This window comes from Amia ocellicauda, chromosome 12 (genome assembly GCF_036373705.1).
Source record: "Amia ocellicauda isolate fAmiCal2 chromosome 12, fAmiCal2.hap1, whole genome shotgun sequence".
Lineage (NCBI taxonomy): Eukaryota > Metazoa > Chordata > Actinopteri > Amiiformes > Amiidae > Amia > Amia ocellicauda.
The window spans coordinates 28472417-28489148 of NC_089861.1; the positions used below are offsets into that span (position 1 = coordinate 28472417).

At 47.0% G+C, this 16732-nt stretch overlaps 1 protein-coding gene across 3 annotated transcripts in view; it reads left to right on the forward strand.

Moving 5' to 3' along the window:
• dyrk1b (dual-specificity tyrosine-(Y)-phosphorylation regulated kinase 1B) overlaps positions 1 to 16732 on the forward strand; it is a 56844-nt gene that overhangs the window by 14635 nt on the left and 25477 nt on the right. The window contains exons 1-2 of one of the 3 annotated variants that reach the window (XM_066719193.1): positions 9892 to 11825; positions 12186 to 12339. The exons of 1 other annotated variant lie outside the window; for it this stretch is intronic. In XM_066719193.1, the coding sequence (XP_066575290.1) occupies positions 12201 to 12339 (139 nt within the window). In that variant the 5' untranslated portion in view covers positions 9892 to 11825; positions 12186 to 12200. Of the gene's footprint in view, positions 1 to 9891; positions 12340 to 16732 lie in introns of those variants that run through there. One more of the 3 variants, XM_066719194.1, reaches the window with a different exon arrangement.

Sequence of the window (16732 nt, forward strand, 5' to 3'; positions counted from 1 at the left end):
GGAGCAGAGTTGCAGTGGCTGTGAAGAAAGCAGGAGGCACTGTTGCTCAGCCAGTCAGTTCCTGGTCTTTCCTGTCTCTCTCCCTGTGTGAGTTTGAGCCCCCTGGAGTGAATCTTGCTCTCGGAAGCGCAGGGCAATGCAGACAGTAGCACTAGCGAGTGCGTGAGGGCGTGTGTCAGTGTATCAGAATGACCAGTGCAGTAAGCAGCTGAGAGGAGAGCTGATGGTAGGCTTGGACAGGCCACACAAGGACCCGGTTTTCTGATGTCAGAAAGTTTTTTTTTTTTTAAGCACTTTAATTTAAAAAATAAATTATTGTCAGAATGTTTGCTCTGAATCGGATCATTTATGTGTATAGCAAGAGGGTTCCTGCACTGCGCCTTTGTAATTAGAGACTGGTTGCTGTCAATTTAGTGAAGCTTATGTTCTCATCAGTTTTGCTTTAGCAGTAAGGAAGGGCGCGATGGTTTCTTTTTTTTGTATGGTGTGTGTGTGTGAGAGATATATATGAAATGACTTTATCAAATTAAGTTGGGTCCAGCAAACTTCTTTTGTACTGAAAATCATTATAATACTTTTTTTTTGTATTATTGTTGGTGTAAACGATACTGATTTATTATTATGATTATTACTTATCTGTTTTTATTTTATGTCCTGAAAGTCTCATTGAGGTCTGTGATTCAGTAGTGAGGACAGAGTAGGGAGCACATCTGTTCAATTATAATTGTATTGTTTTTGTTGTTGCTAGATTGTTAGCGGTAAATTAGTGAGACTGTCTACCCAAGTCAAATTGTAAAATGGGGAATTGAATTGATGTTGCACAGTACTCTGATGCTTACTGGTGAGCAGGTGGTGCTCTGAAGTCTGCGTGACACTTATGTGTCCCTTCCTTCCTCATCCGAACCTGGGTGGTTCAAATGGCAAAACCACTTGATTACCATTAGCGAGGTACAGGGGGTATCCAAATGAGCGAGAATATATAGATTTATTTTGAAGTCTGTGTGTGATCTGGGATATAGATTAAGGACTTCCCCTTCCTTCCTCCTGCCTGCTCAGACCCCCTTGTCGGTGTGGGAAAGAGGAACAATCCACCATTGCAAATCAGCAGCATGTTAGAGAGACTCGCTTCCACCAGCTGACTGTTTAATGGAACCAATTGAGATCCTAAAGGAGCTAATTACACCCATTAAGTTCTGGAGTGGATTAGCTCTCTGTTGCCGGCTCTGACAATTCTCGGGGATGTATATATTTGCATACACTTTCGTTTTTGTTACCTAAACCCAGAGAGAAGGACGCCTGCTTCAGACTGTCTGGCAGGGAGCTGTGAGTGCTAGCCGGCGTGCTGGGCAGCCCGCATTTCAGGAACTACACGAACTGTTGTCATTTCCAATTGTGCATAATTACAAACCTTGCACACACAGGCCTAGAGCACCCAGGTTTTTATTGAACCCTGTCTAGTAGCAAACCTAGTGATTGGTAACCAAGAGGCATCAGGTTTTAATGTATTTCTTTATTTTAGATTAAGCGCCAAATTGTCTGTGGTTGAAACTTTGCTGCACATCACCTGTACTTCTGATTTGTGATCTGGCTGGAACACGTCGTGTACTTGGGGAGAGCCGGTCTGCTGATGGAGACTCAGATCTTTGTAGTCCATACTGTGGTGTGTCCTTTTCTTTGTTTACGAGAAGGACAGTGGAGTGGGTTGGTAGATTGAATTGAATTGAATTCTACTTCTCTCAAAAGTCTTCACCGGGGGCAAGATCCTTAGTTTTATCTCACGGGCTAATGGCTTTACCTGCATGTTGAACTCAGATTCGTGTTGGTACTGTGGTACAATTTTTTTGATTAATTTAGGCTGCAACTGTAGGGCATAAAGAAATGGCGAAAGCTGAAAGTTGGGGTGTTTTATGTCTATCAGCTTATGTTGTCTAATTTTGTGCCTTCTCTTCTTTGGATACCCATTGGTCTGTCTTACTGTGCATGCTCTGCTTTGTCCTCTGTAAATTGTTTTGGGGTTATGTTTACACACCAGCTAAGAATTCCAGGAAAAAAAAAGTAAGGTGTTTGTGCACAGTGGGCCTTTTTAGCCTAACTGCACCAAGGAGGAGGCCAGTTCAATGCACTTCCAAACTGTACCAAGTGAAGAAGCCCTCAGGAGGACTGAGATTAATCGGGACTACTGAGATTGAAACAGATGGCAAATGTAACCCAACCTTGTGTCAACCCTGTTTGTGTCTTGTTGTCATTCCATGAACCCCCTCACCCTTCCCAAACCACTGCAGCAGACATCAAAAGACCAAGCTTGGGTTCAAGTGCATCTCAAATAAAGTTCCTTGAGTGTTTTTAGGTGTCCATTCATGCCCTAAAAATTGACCAGGGCTGAAATCTAAAGACACCTGCAGTATTTGGCTAGCTAGGACTGGTTTGATTTTCCAGCCAACCCAACCCTGCACTGTGAAAATCAATCAATCAATAAATAAACAACATGCCGAGCCAGCCCCCTTTCACATGATCTCTCTCACGTTTGGTCTGCTGCCAGCACACGCATGAACTTGGTGGAAACCTGATCTCGGAATGAACTGATCCTAACCTCCTAAATCCAACCATGTGACCGTTCTTTAGGGAGAAGAGGGGGTGAGTGGGAGGGGAGTGAGGGGGGGGGGGGTGGTCCACTAATCCAATAGTGAATAATATGAGATTTCATTCTATACGTTGTGTGTGGGTTAACCACCACTGGCTAGGTGACGTAGTCGATGTATGGGTGTGGATGTGCGTGCGTGCGTGCGTGCGTGCGTGCCTGCATGAGATGTGTGCTGTGTGTACCTGTTTATATGCGTGTGTGTATGTACAGGTGAAAGGTGAGTCAGAAAGGCAGTCTTGGTTTTGCAGGTGAAAGGTCTGTCACAAAGGCAGTCTTGGTTTGATCTGGGATTAACTCTCAGGATTCTCTGAGATCTACCACAAGAGGTGGCGCAGTCCTGTCTCGGCATGCCTTCACCACCACGGACCTGCCAGGGAGTCCGCAAGTTTCCAGCACGGATTTACATGAAGTGTTGCATGGATCCGGTCAGAATTAAACAAAAATTGCCACTGTGTGCTGATCAGATCCATGCTAATCCCAAAGAAACTACCCTAAGCGCCAGCTTCAGTTTAAAGACACCCCATCCAAAAGCTACACCTCTGTGCCGAAAACACAATGCCAGTGAAATTTGTTAACCAATTTAAAACGGGTGATAGACATTCCAATGAGGCGTCTCCTAATCCACTAATAGGAACCTGCACACGTAATCTGTGTGTGATTTGTAGTTTTGGTGCTGCTTCTGTAAATCTCATTCCACACATGTCACTTGGAACCGTTTCGGTGGGATTTGTGGAGAGTGGTGCCTACAGAAGCCTATCTGGGCACAGTGTGCAGATAGGCCGTGTGTTTTGGGCATGCACTGCTCGATAGTGAGGGCTGTGGTTTCATGCAGCCCCCCCCTACAAGCTGGAAGCAGTGGTGTGATATTTGTTCTGCTGATTCCCTCACCATCCCGTTTATCATTCAAAATTAGCAGCTGAGTGCTAGGCAGACCTCGGGTCTCTAGGCTGCCCTCGTTCGGATCTGCCCGGCCTATTTATGGGTGAAACCTCAGCACCCGCGACGAACTTGAGTGCCAGGATCTCGGGTGTCTTGGATTTGCTGGGGGGGTTGACCCTGCTCATGGTTGATTGCCCGTTTTTTGCCCAGGAAAAACAAAAGCCGTCTGCTGCATTCTGTAATCCACTTGGGGACAGGGAAGAAGGGTGTAAAGTGTGAAACTGAACTGAAAAGCTGCATGGATGGGGAGCAAATATGAAAGTACCTCAGATGTGTGGTGGAACCATCATACGATTGTGCAGGAGTAATCTGGGGGCCCTGCAGTGCATGGCTTTGTGCTGAGGTGCTCAAAACCAGGGATTGCTTTCTGGTTTTTATTTTATTTTTGTCTTTAATATTAAGTTTCTATTTGATTATTTTCTTTTTCTTTCTTTATTATACCTCACAGTGTAATAGCATTGACCTGTGTAAACGATTGACACCCTAGTGGCAAGTAGTGTGGGGGTGATTTGATACTGATGTTTTCCAGGCCCTCCCACTGGTTTCCTGTTATCTGTTGGAATGTAATCCATAAAGTCAGTAATACTGTGTCAGTGAACTTGTCATGGGGATGTTGAGTCTGTTATCTAGACATGGCCCCTCTGCAGTAGCCTGTCCCAAAGCTCAGAGGAAGTGGTTGAGGGCTGCAGTTGGTCTGCAGAATCGGTGCAGATGAGGAGAGCATTGTATCACAGTAATCACCTGTGTCCTGTGACCAAGATTTGAAAATGAGTGTCCATTTGATCCCCCCTCAACTTTTTTTCCTACCCTTCTGGTTTACAAAGCAGCTTTTGTGAATAGGTAGTACTCCCTTTTGTACTTTGTATGCATTTTATTTGTTAATTTTACTATGGCATAACATTCTGGCTAAAGCACACCTGGGGATGTTTGCAATGAAGCAATGCCTGCTGTCCAATATTGGACCTGTACTGTTCAACCCACTTGGTAGAACTGAACTGTGTTGAAGCTGACGGTTATATTGTCTACTAACAGCATCGTTGTTATTATGAAATGAGTCTCGCACTCCTTCAGGCTCTTGGCTTGTTTTGCCAGAGGCCAAAGGCCTGAAAGCCTGTGAGGCTTCTGAAAGGACGCTCCACTGATGGAGATCTGAAATGAGGGCGGTTTCTATAGCATGTGGCTGGACATGCAACGTTTCAGTGTAAGCTACAGAATTCTGTCCGGACAGCAGTATGGATTTGTTAGTTGTATATTTGCAAAATGGGGCACATCATCTTAAACAAATCGTGCTCTCGAATTCAATGTTTTTTCCTTTAAAAAATGAACATTCAGACTTCCCAAACACCAGTTTGAACTGAATGTATTACTTAAGAATCCTTTTCCCTGTTCTCAGTAGTGGGCTAGCTGCTTTTACTGGCACCAGCACCTTTTTGTGTCTCTTTGACATGACTTGTCACAGGGACCTTTTAAAATAAAGTGCAACGATTCCTCAGAAATGATGGCAGGGTGTGTGAGGGGCGGGGGGTATGCTGGATACATGTCTCGCTCTGTATCAGAAATGCTGGGCCCGCCCGGGTCAAGCGTCGCTATGTAACCTTATTTAGTGTTCGAGCATGTGAATGGGCCAAGTGCCAGTGGAAAATGTTGTCTATGAGCGCTATGGTATATATTTGGATTTTCTGCCTGTAGATAAGACGGCTGAAAATATAGCAGTGCTGCGGGAACACGTTTGCGGTTTATTTGATTTATTATCATTATTATTATTATTATTGTTGTTGTTGATTACGGTGGTAATGCTTTAGTGCTGTCCTCATTCAAATAAATAACCCGCTGTAGAGAAGGGAAGATGCAGAAGAAAAGGGGCAGGCAGCACAGTGAAATACTTTGTGTGTGTGTGTACCATTGTTATTATTATTCTTTAACCTTTGGTAACTGAGAAGAGAAGCGCAGCCGAGCCGCGGCGGAGCGCCTCCCGCAGCGCCGCGGCTCCAGTGTAGCGCCGCCTGAGCGCTCGGCTCGCTTATCTTCCCACTGCATCATGTTTACCTAGCAACTCGCATCACCGCTGCCGGCCTCCCATTGGTCATTTCAAACCGCGGCCCGGCCAATGGCGCGCCTGTTGCCATGGTGCAGTGTGTGTTGCCGGGCGGAATTCGCTGCAGGCACGTGAGGCCGGGAATCTCGCCGTGTGGAGCCGCGCGAACGTGATTTACTGCGAGAGCCGCACACGCGCCGGCTGCACGGCGAGCGAGCAGCGCCGGAGAGGGACCGGCGCCCCCCGCACTGCCCCGCCGGGATAGGTAGTTGCTTGCTGGTTTTACGCGGGGAAGTGTTGCCCCCGATCACAGTGCCTGCTTCTTTTCCCGTGCACTGGAAAGAACAGCACATGACCGGTAGCAGATTGAGTGTCGTGTATTTTTAACAGCCCCCTCCTGAAAAAGAAAGGTAAAGTTAAGCGTTGACAGCTAAAGGTGGGCAAGCTTCCAGGATGACTCAAGAGCCTTTGCGACAAGTCAGTGTCTGGAGCTAAATGGATCTAAAAATGTGTAAAGGGGGTGGGGGGTACAACACCTGTCTTGTTCGGCGTAGCCCAATAAGAGGGATTTTTCTTGTTTAGTTATCGACCCAGCCCAAACCGTTATCCCCGCCGCAACCTGAGCGCCTGTCCGACAGGCCCACCCAGCGCCGCCCTTTGACCCACATTACGCAATTGGAATTTGCTTGCAGGCTAACGAGATCAGCGCATGCGCGTCTCCGCATCTTCAGATGAGCTGCTTGGCGAGCGCGGGGGGGTTAAGAAGGGAGCCTCGGTGTGCGACGCAATGTAAACAGTCACGCTGTTGCACATCAGTAGGGATGTACCACCACAGCTGCGTGACGACACTAGTCCAGGTACACGACTGACTAACCGTTTAATTTTTTTAAGCACCGACATGATACAAAGGAGCGCACACCCACTGATCCGGGAGGACAGATCAATCCTCTGACGGGAATTTGGCAGGGTTAATCTCGTCGTGTAGCCGTTATCAACCGGCCTCCCCCTCCGTCTCCCTGTCTCTCTCTCACACACTCACTCACTCATCTCAATCTCTAGTTTGGAGAAAACTGTGCCGGGACCCTGACCGCTGTGGAATGTGCGGCTCTGCTGCGGCTGCCCGTGTCGCTGGGACTTATTTTCAGACATTGCGAGATTATTACAGCGTTACTTCACCCGGGTGCCGTGGCTGCTGAACACTCAGCCTTCAGATGCACACAAACGCATGCATGTATACCAACCTAATAAGAACAACGCCACACGTTTTAAGCACACACTTCAGTGGCTCTTCTACAAATGAAACCCATAGTCATACACGGAATAAAAGGTTAACCAGGGAACCTAGGTAAAGACTGCGATGCTCTCAACCGGCCACTGTTCACGGAAATGGGCGCGGAATGGGCAGCATTATGGTGACCATTATCGGGTTGAAAACCAATAACGATCACTTTAACTGCGTTAGACTGTCAACCTGTTTTAGGTCCACAAAACGCTACAAATATCCACTCTAATTCACTCTTACGACACAGACGGAGGTCACTTTGATCTGAAATTGTAGCTCGTCGTCCGGGGTGAAACTCATTTCCAGAAGTCGCAATGTGTGGGGAAAACGCGCCTAAGTGCAGGATCACCGGCGCTGTGTGTGGCTTTGAGAAGTTGGTAAACCAAGCACTAGCATATAGGGTTCAATTGCGTGCGTATAACATTAATACACTACCACTCCCTACACTTCAAACCATCGCTGTTTCCTTTCTGGCGTCCATTTGAGCTGGTGTAAACTCAGTTCTGTGACAGGTGCTCTAGAGATTTGGTGACCCCAGTGCATTAGTTTATTGTGCTGTGCGCTTCACCCTGAATCGTTGTTTTGGGGGTGTGTGTGGGGATTCCGCTCAAGGTGTCCTCTGTGTACAGCTGTGTGATTACCATTACTGTTTCCTCCAGGAAACTCACAACACTGGTTCTTGATGTAAAGCGAGTGATGCACACGTCAGCCTTGCTCGGTGCCGGTGCAGGTTTCACCGGCGCATGTCGGGCTCGGCGCTTTGTTCGCGTTGAACGGGATCTAAAAATAGCGCCATAGCGTCCGTCCTCGGCCGTCGTGCTAAAGACGTGTTGAAGTATTATTTCAGTGTTTAATAGCGGGTCATTGGGGGCTGGGGGCTGGTGCTATGAAAGTCACTGTGAGTAAATGACTCGCTAATGAGTGTTTTCTTTCCTTGTCTTGTGCGTGCGCTAGTGCCATCCCCTTCCCTTTCCTCTGTGCCGGTTCTGACCCCCGTCGCCGCGCTCAGCAGCCCCTGAACTCTCTCCCGTTTCCGCGGCGCGTCACTCTCCCGCGCGGGGGGGCAGTCCGCGCGCCCGGCCCGCGCGCAGCCAATCCGCGCGGAGCTGCCGCGGCGTCGGGTAGCAACAGCCTCGGGGCCGCGCAGAGCGGGTGGGTGGGAGCTGCGCCGGGGACGCGCAGGCGGGGGGGCTGGACGCGCGCTTTAGCACAGAAAGTTAATATTATTTTAAAGGGCATGTTCTGCACAGAGCGTCTCCAGCGCTGCGAGGCCGCGTTTTAAACCATTGACCTGATTATACCAAAATAAAAGGCGCTAAAAAAAGCGTTCTGTTCTAATGAGGAATCTGAAATGAAACGGCTCATGTGAGGTTTGATTTCAGAAAACGATGCAGCAAGGCTGCGAATTGCTTGGATAAAGAAACCCTTTCACTGCTGCAATGCACTGAAATCCACCCGATTCCTGTGGTGTTTTAGGAGTGCGCCAGTAACTCTCCTCTCATTGCTTCAGTGAAAGAAAGCAGGTATCCTCTAGCACTCGAAGGATATGAAGCAGCACTGTGCCTAGAAATATAATCATATAATAATCTCCAAACAGCCAAGCTGTAGACTCCCGCGTCAAAGCCAATTCAGTTACGAAGCAGAATAGTGACCAGGTGAGTCAACATTTGCCTGCTAACCTCCTGATCCGAGTCCACAGCACCCCAGCTCAGTTATTGAGTTTCACCCTCGATTGCAGCTTTAATTGAGCCCGTGTTTTAACAAATCTTCTTCCAGATCAGCATATGGACCATAATTACACAAAGATCACCTTATCCAGAGTGTGTTTTGAGTTCTCTAGTTAGTTAATAAATAAATAATCTAGTGTGTGTAAGTATGTGTATATTTATATGATCCATTTTACTGCAATGGTTTGCATCAATGCTTTATGAGGCCAAAATTTGTACTTTGCTGAGTGTTTTTGTGAGTATTTATGCATTTCATCGGCCTGTGTTCACCTGCTGGTGTATTGTTTGCCAGAAACATTTCACACAACCAAACAGTGACTGGATTACTTTCACTCCAGCCCCCCTGGCTGACGCAGGGGGATTGCATCCAAGCAAAGACAAAGAGTCTGGTCCTCCTTATAAAGAATTAAAACATGTGTATTTTAAGTGAATGGCAACAACAAAGGAGGTGAAACTGATTGATTATTGTGACACACCACTCGTTTAGCAGGTTACAGTATTGCATTGTTGTGAGAATCCTTTTGTCTTGTCCCTGGCCAGACCACTAACAGCGATGACACTTCTTACCTCAGTACAGTTTGAAACTGGGTGGCCCCACTCTCACAGGAACAGTATTTGAGAGTGGCACTTAACCTGCCTCTTAAAGTAATTAAAAATGCTATTGCTACTGTTCTGCATATGATTAGCCTGTTCTCCCCCCCCCCAACACACATTCAACTATTCCAGGTGTTTGCACAGTCGGTGTTTTACTTGTGGGCCTCAAAGCAGGGTGCATCATAAATTAACTCCCCCCCCCCCCGCCATTAAGTTTTCATAAGTCTCCAGAAACTTTTTTTGAATGCATGTTTATACCAACGAGAGCCTGCAATCCACAATGTGGGAAAATATTAATTAAAAAGTACTCCAGTTTCCAGTGATGAGTCATACAGTGCAAGAGAAACACATGGTCACTGTATGATTTCAAAAGTGGTGAATATGTTTGTGAAGCGCACACAGTGACAGTTTGTGGGCAAAACACGGGGCTAATTTAAGGCTTAATGGCACTCTTGGGGTGCGGGGGGGGGGGTGCGCGTGCACGCACCTCTGCGGGGCGCGCCGGCGGGCACGCGCGGGCCGTGTCCGTCGCGTCTATATATATCTGCCGGGTTACTATAAATGGAGAGGAGCGACTTGGAGGCGCAACTATCCCAGGAAAGGGGGTGGGACGTGCACGATTTACCTTTTAAACAAATGTCCGTTTTTAATCACTCATCAAGAGAGCGGTGTACTCTTATATTTGAAAACCGCACAGAGCCCGCTTTTCCTGTGCCATGCTACGTGCGGCGTGTGAGAGCGCCGCTTTAAATATTTATATCCGAGCGCCGCTGCCGCGAACACCCCTCCCGCTCGGCGCCTGGTGGGAAGTTCCTGCGCGCAGGGTGTGGATCCAGAGCCGGGCAGAGCGAGTCAAACCCGGGGAGTGATTACGGGGGAAAAGCGGCGAATATGAGCTAAGCTGGCGGATAACACATTCTCGGAGAAATACCCTGAGAGAGAGAGAGAAGGCGGGCGGGCAGGACGGAGGGCGAGAGCGCGGTGAACGGCCCGGGAGGGGGAGGCAGAAGGACACCGGCGAGGACTTCCAGTGAGCACCGGACGGAAGCAAGCGAGAGGCCGGGCGGTGCAGCGAACTGACTGCGGAGGAGGAGGAGGAGGAGGGATTGGGGCTGAGGAGCCGCACGGCGGGGTCGACCGAGACGCAGGGAAACGAGGATTTAAACCGGACAGCTCCCGTGTCTGCCCGTGTGTTTGTGGACGAGGTATCCGGTCGGTCGGTCGGTTGGGTGGGTGGTGGGGGGCCATGAAATAACATCAGTGTGTCCCTTTGAACGGATACATAAAGGCGAAGATCAACACCATTACCTACGGGGCGGTGTTTTCTCGTGACTGCTCAACGAAAAGTGACTTATTTCAATCATCCGGAGAAAAAAGGCGAGAGAGAAACTGGAATTGTTTTTTCTGCGGACATTTCTTTTTCTCAACTGCAACACATAAGAGAGCGAAAGCTGCAACCAAACCTTTGACGTTAAAGGGCGGGCGGGCGGGCGGACTCCTCGTATGTATAATTGTTTAAAGGCACTTCTCAATGCAAAACCACCCGATTTAAGACATAAGAGGCTTCATAGCCGAATCAGTCACTGGTGCATTAACCGTGTTTCGTTGATGTCGCTTTGAAATAGTAGTTGTAGCGCGTCGCGGTTGTGCGTGTGTTGCGGAGCGCTTGCTGCTGTGCTGCGCTGTCGCTCCGGCGCTTCCTCTTCCTGCCCCGGCGCGGTGTTTGTTATCGATCGGCCGGGACATTGTCGCCGCTTCCCCGCTGACCTCCGGCAACCTGTCCGCTCCGAGGTCACGGATGGACATCTGCGCACCTCGGAAATAACACTGGGGAGGGGGAGGGCTGTGCGTGTGGCACCACAGTGGCTCTGGACTCGGAAGAAGGATCGGACTGGGAGAATTGACCTGCCGTGGGATTTTTTTGGTTTGTGTGTTTATTTATGTATGTCTGTATCATTATTTTTGGCCGTCAAAGGCGACACTTGATCTAGGACCTGCCCGAGCGGGGTTGCTGTCTGCAGAGCTGACTGTTTGCTGTTCCAAGGGGGTTATTTTCTTCTGTGGATACGCAGATCGACAATAAGCGTCGCTTCGGCTATTTTTAGTGCAAGACATGGGGTAAATGGAGTTCTTTGGAAAACTGAGAAGCCCCTCTACCACCAACACCGCCCCGCCACTTCCAGATTAAGCGCATTTTCTTCCTCTGGTGTCGCTTGCGGTTCGGATTTGCTCGGATTGCGAGGACAGAGGGGGACCTGTCTCTAACCGCCGCCCGTCTCCCGTCTCCCGATGTCCGCTAAATGCCTCCATTAACGAACCCTGACTGGAACTACAACTTAACTGGAACGGAAATTCATAAGACAGTACATGCCAGAGGAGCCGTGCTTGGGTGTCTGTGAAATATTGTGCAACCAAATAAGTTTATCCATATATCTATATATATATATATATATATATCGATGTATAAATAGAGCTAAATATATTTTTTATTTTTTCATCTAAAGAAGCGTCGTTGCCTGAAACACATCTCATTGCCTTAGAAGAAACCAATAAAGGGGATTCTACGGATCGACACAGCAGTGGAACTTTGGGGAATAGTTTTTAAAGGTGCCTTTTTCTATATTCGTTCTTTACGTCTGTTGCTTGCTTCAGGATTGTGTTAACCTAATAATAATAATAATAATAATAATAATAATAATAATAATAGCATTTATCTTAAGAAATCCACACACACACAGTGGGAGAAATCGCAGCGAACCTCTTCATCGATGTCAAGTTTGCCTTCCCCAGTCTAACTTTGTGCTCCTTATCGTCATTGGATGTAGTTGATCACTAGATCATTTTGTCGCTTGAGGATAATATATCTATATCTATATATCACGTAGAGAAGGAATTACTTTATTATATATTTTTTCCAAAATATATATTTTTGGGGGACATCCGCAATTTTCTATTGGGATACTACAGTGAAAAGCGATTCCGATGGTTATCACGACGAACGTGGAGGAGAAGGCGCAGCCGTCACCGAGAATGGTCGCCAATCTGCAGTCAGACTGGATCAGCAACCCGGAGCCGAGCCGCTTCTTACAGCAGCCGCACCTGCTCAAGAAACCCTCCAGAAGTTAGTATGCCTGTTTCTAAATTAACGAATGAATGCATAAATAAACTTAAAACCAAACAAAACCTTTTGTATTTTCCTTGGTTACAATCTTAGTCTTTGGAATGTGTTCTACTTTCTGAAGGTGTCAGTGGTTTAGTTCTAGTTTTTCCGTTTGTGTTGGAATGAAGTGCATTTTTTGACCCCTTCATTGCGAGTTTCTTTTGAAGAATAAGAGCTTGGATCATGTGACTTGTTTCATATGCTGGTCTTGTCAGTGGTATATGTAGAGATGTTCTGTTGTGTAGATACTTGAACTTGGATCGGCAGTGAGCCCATGCCTGACAAGTTCACTTCTGTACGTTTTACATGTACAGTTGTTTCGGTTTGGTGATTTCGAGCTGTGTTTACCCTGACCGCTCGCATTGCCCGGCTCTTCGGTAGTGGGGTGCAGAGCTTTGATGCAGTGTGGAAGCAAAGCGCTAGTGCTGTTCCACTGCCTTGACTTGGCATGTCTGCTCTGTCTGTGCCACGCCGCCCGCGTGTTCTGCAAGGCCTTCTAAAACCTAAGCAGGTGGGTGCTGTGAAGCTCTCCCGAGTAAGGTTGTGCGGTGTTGTTGAATGTCCCAAACCCAGTGCAAGCCCACACCACAGGACCAGGTATGCAGTGTGCGTGGACCATGGGAAGAGTGGGTGTGCGGTATGCTCAGACTTCAGGATAATGTCTGTCTCTCCAAAGCCACTGTTTAGATGCCTTAATCCCACGTTGCGATTTGCAACCTTGCATGTTTAGTGGAGCTCATCTAGAATTGCCCAGAAATTTGTTTATTTTTCTCCCACACAACGTGGGGATGTCGCCATGCTACCCTGAGGTTTCCAAAAGTTCAGCCTCTGCGATTTGTCCACATGCCAAGGCTGCCTGGTGCTACCGGGGGTGACTGCTGAGGGAGGGGGTGGTTTATCTGGAGGCATGACTGGTACCTGGTCTGCAAATAGATGAACTGTGATGGTTGCCCACATTGCAGGCATGGTCTCGCTGGCTGTAAGAAACAAACTGCAACAAAAACAAAAGTTCTTCATACATGGGCAACAGTGCTCCTGTGGCATGCTGTGACATGGTTTGCTCAATGTTGAACCTGTGCTGGGGGCAATGCCATGGTCCATGTAGCCCAGTCTTGATCAGCAGGGATAGTGTGTGCCAGGGGGGCTTCTTATTGAAAGCGTCTGGCAGCGGTTTCAGCCAGGGTTTCGCATTAAACTCATTCTGTTAAATCCACTTCATCAGAACAGTTTGGTCACAGGGTCTGAGAGCCCTGCTGCAGTTTAAGGGCTTTATGATCTTTCTGTCTGATGTTTCAGATGGACTGTAGTCTTCTACCAGGCACTGTACAGTGAGGTGCTTCATGTACACACTACACCATGACTTTTAATGGCATCTGAAGATTGGCTTTGCGCTTCCCTTGCCCTTTCTCTCCCTCTACCTACGGCCTGCACTTGCCTCTGTGTACAAATGTAATTAGGAATGCGCTCTGCAGCAATGTAAGTGTAGCTTGCTCATGGCTCGGTAATTGTGTCCTGCTCTCTATGGAATAAAAAGTGCAGTGGTTTCCAGATTGGTTCAAAGTTCGCTCTTTTTTTCTCCTTGGTCTTCCTGCACTAAACACAGCTGGTAGTGTTTGTAAGCAAAGGGCACAGATCAATGGTTTCAAGTAGGCCCTTGCTTAATTACTAACTCCTGATACTGCAGTAATGGTTTGTGATGAGACCACAACAGTTTTGTGTATGCCCTCCCCTGTTCCTGGAGAGAGTGACAATTCCCTGGTTTTCTGGGCCTCTCCAAATCGCTGTCGGCAACTGAATTGGTAACAGCAGTTGGTGGTTTGGTTAGGAATGATCATAAAGAAACTGAACACACTGCGGTTCTCCAGGCAGGACCAGGGATGACTGACCCTGCCCTGAATAGAGACTCCTCACAACCACTGCCCCCCCACCCTCCGGGGTGCGTTGGCAGCTTTTCTCCAGGATGTGTCAAGGGCCTGGGCGGTCCCTCTCCTTCTCCTGAGCAGAAACGCTTTGTAATGCTGTGCCAGTTTTTGCTATTCCAAGAATTTGGCATCAGACCTCCTCTGTGGATTGTTTCCCTTGGCCAACCACCCCCCATCCCCCATCCCACGGGGCTCAGTTAAAATTTTAGGCATAAGCCTTTTTAGGTCTGATTTGCCCCCTCACAGTTTCCTGTCGTATCAAGGTCAGACAAGTTTTTTTGTTGTTGTTGTTGTTGTTGTTCTTCTTCTCCATACTGGAACAGATTAAAAGATTTGTTTTAAAAAAGGAGAGAATGGTCTCTTCTATGCCCATCTAGTAGTAACCCATTGAACAAGGGTGCTGCCCCTGCTGTATTGTGGTTTTAACCATGGCTTACTGTGGATCGGTGTCGGGGCTGAGCCTGTGTTTACTGAACAACGCTGGGGGAGCCTTATCTCACCCAACAGGACTCGTATTAGGAATTGAAGATCTGGACTTGGTAATGGGAGAAATCTGAACAATTCAGGTTTGCTCGTTTTGAGATGGTGATGTGCATTCCTGACTTTTCAGCAGGAAGTCCTCTATCTGCTGATCTCTACCACTGGACTGGGATAGTACTGAAATGGAGAAGTGCTTAGGAAATGCAGTCTGCTGAATATTGTACAATAAAATCTATTTTGTTTATTCATGTATTTAGTGCAATACATTTTGTTTCACTTTAATTTAGTTGGTTATTGGTGAGTGGCTTTTATATCAGACTCTTACAGGGTAGGGCTGGGCGATACGGCCAAAATACAGTATCATGGTATTTTTTAATGGCCATTTAATACTGTTCGTAAAGCAAAAATAATAGGACACAACTGACTTGCGCTTCCCTGTTCTGTGTCAGTTGTCTTGAAACCAAATCATGTCCACACTATCAAGGACGCACCTTTCTTCGGGACAGATTCACTGGGGTCACTTTGAAGTTTCAGCCACGCTACTCTCCTCCATCTCATTTTCATTAATTGTGCATTAATCACGTTTGTTTGTTTGTCAACACACAATACACATGGAATTTATTTTTGATATTTGGCTGAGGCACATTCATTCCAAAACGAGGGTCGCGTTCGAGAAGCGCAGTTCTGCGCAGAGATTCAGAGATGCATGTTCTTGAAGTGTTTCTGCTTGACGCCACTAAGACCCAGCCAGAGAAATCTGCCCAGAATCGCACAGCCCAGCACAGCTCTGCGAAGCTGCTGCTGGAGGTGAGCTGTGGCTGTGAGGCAAAAGATTGTGCAGAAAGCGAGAGGGACGTGTTAAGCTGAATGAAAACTACTACTCCCCCCTTGTTAGCGGAGGCGAATGTCAACTTTCAATACACAATGAAGCTGTGAACAGCATTGTCAAAACCATAGATCCAGAATTCTAGATGGCCAATTTAGCATTGTCAATGCTTTATTAAATATTTTTAAAAATATAATGTAAATCTATGATGCACAATAATTAAGTTGTTACTTAAATGATTGGCAATTCTAATTTTTTAAATAAAAACTAATATAAATTAAGTCATCCAATTACATCGATTTCTGCAGGGTTTGTGAAGAAAGTTGGTTGCGTTTTTGTAGCGCAGATGCATCTGCATGATCCAACTGATCCCATTGGTGGAGCTCCACAGATCTGCGCAGATCTGTGGAAATTTGCGTTACACGAACCCTATCAGCGTTCTTTGATCACATGAGTCTCATGTCAGACAGTGCAGTCTCAAAGAGCTGGTGCAGCAAGTTGTGGGAATGCGATCAAGTTTATTGGTAGCTGAATGCTATGACAATGACACGGTAATTAGTGAATTATTCAATTTAGCATAGAAAACTTTAAAATACCAATATGAAGGTATAGTAAAAGTCCAAACCGGTTAATAAGTTTTGTAGTTTTTTTACGGTATTCCTCCCAGCCCTATTCCAGGGTTCTGCAGACCATATAAAGGCTTCAAATGAGTTTAGACTGTGGGGGAGGGTGGTGGTGGTGATCTGCCTCCTGCCCACGAGGATCTGGGGTGTGGGAGAATTCAGGCATGACGACATCTTCAAATACCCAGAGAATAAGCCCACACCTGTTCAAGGGCAGTGTGTGAGTACTTAGCAGTTCATACAAATGGTGGTCAAGTCTTTGCAGTAGTTTGCACCTGTTGGAACCCAAGGCCATAGATGTGAGAGAGCTGCATAACAAAATACTTAAAAAAAAAAAAAAAAAAAAAAAAAGACAACCAGGTGACAAGATCTTGGTGTAACTCTAGATTGGTCAGTTTAGCACCAGGTTAGATTAATCTATTCTAAGAATCTTGCCTTGGCTGCTTATGAGACATTTTCGGTTTTATACCAGATGTGACTTCACACCTGTTTGGAATATGTTA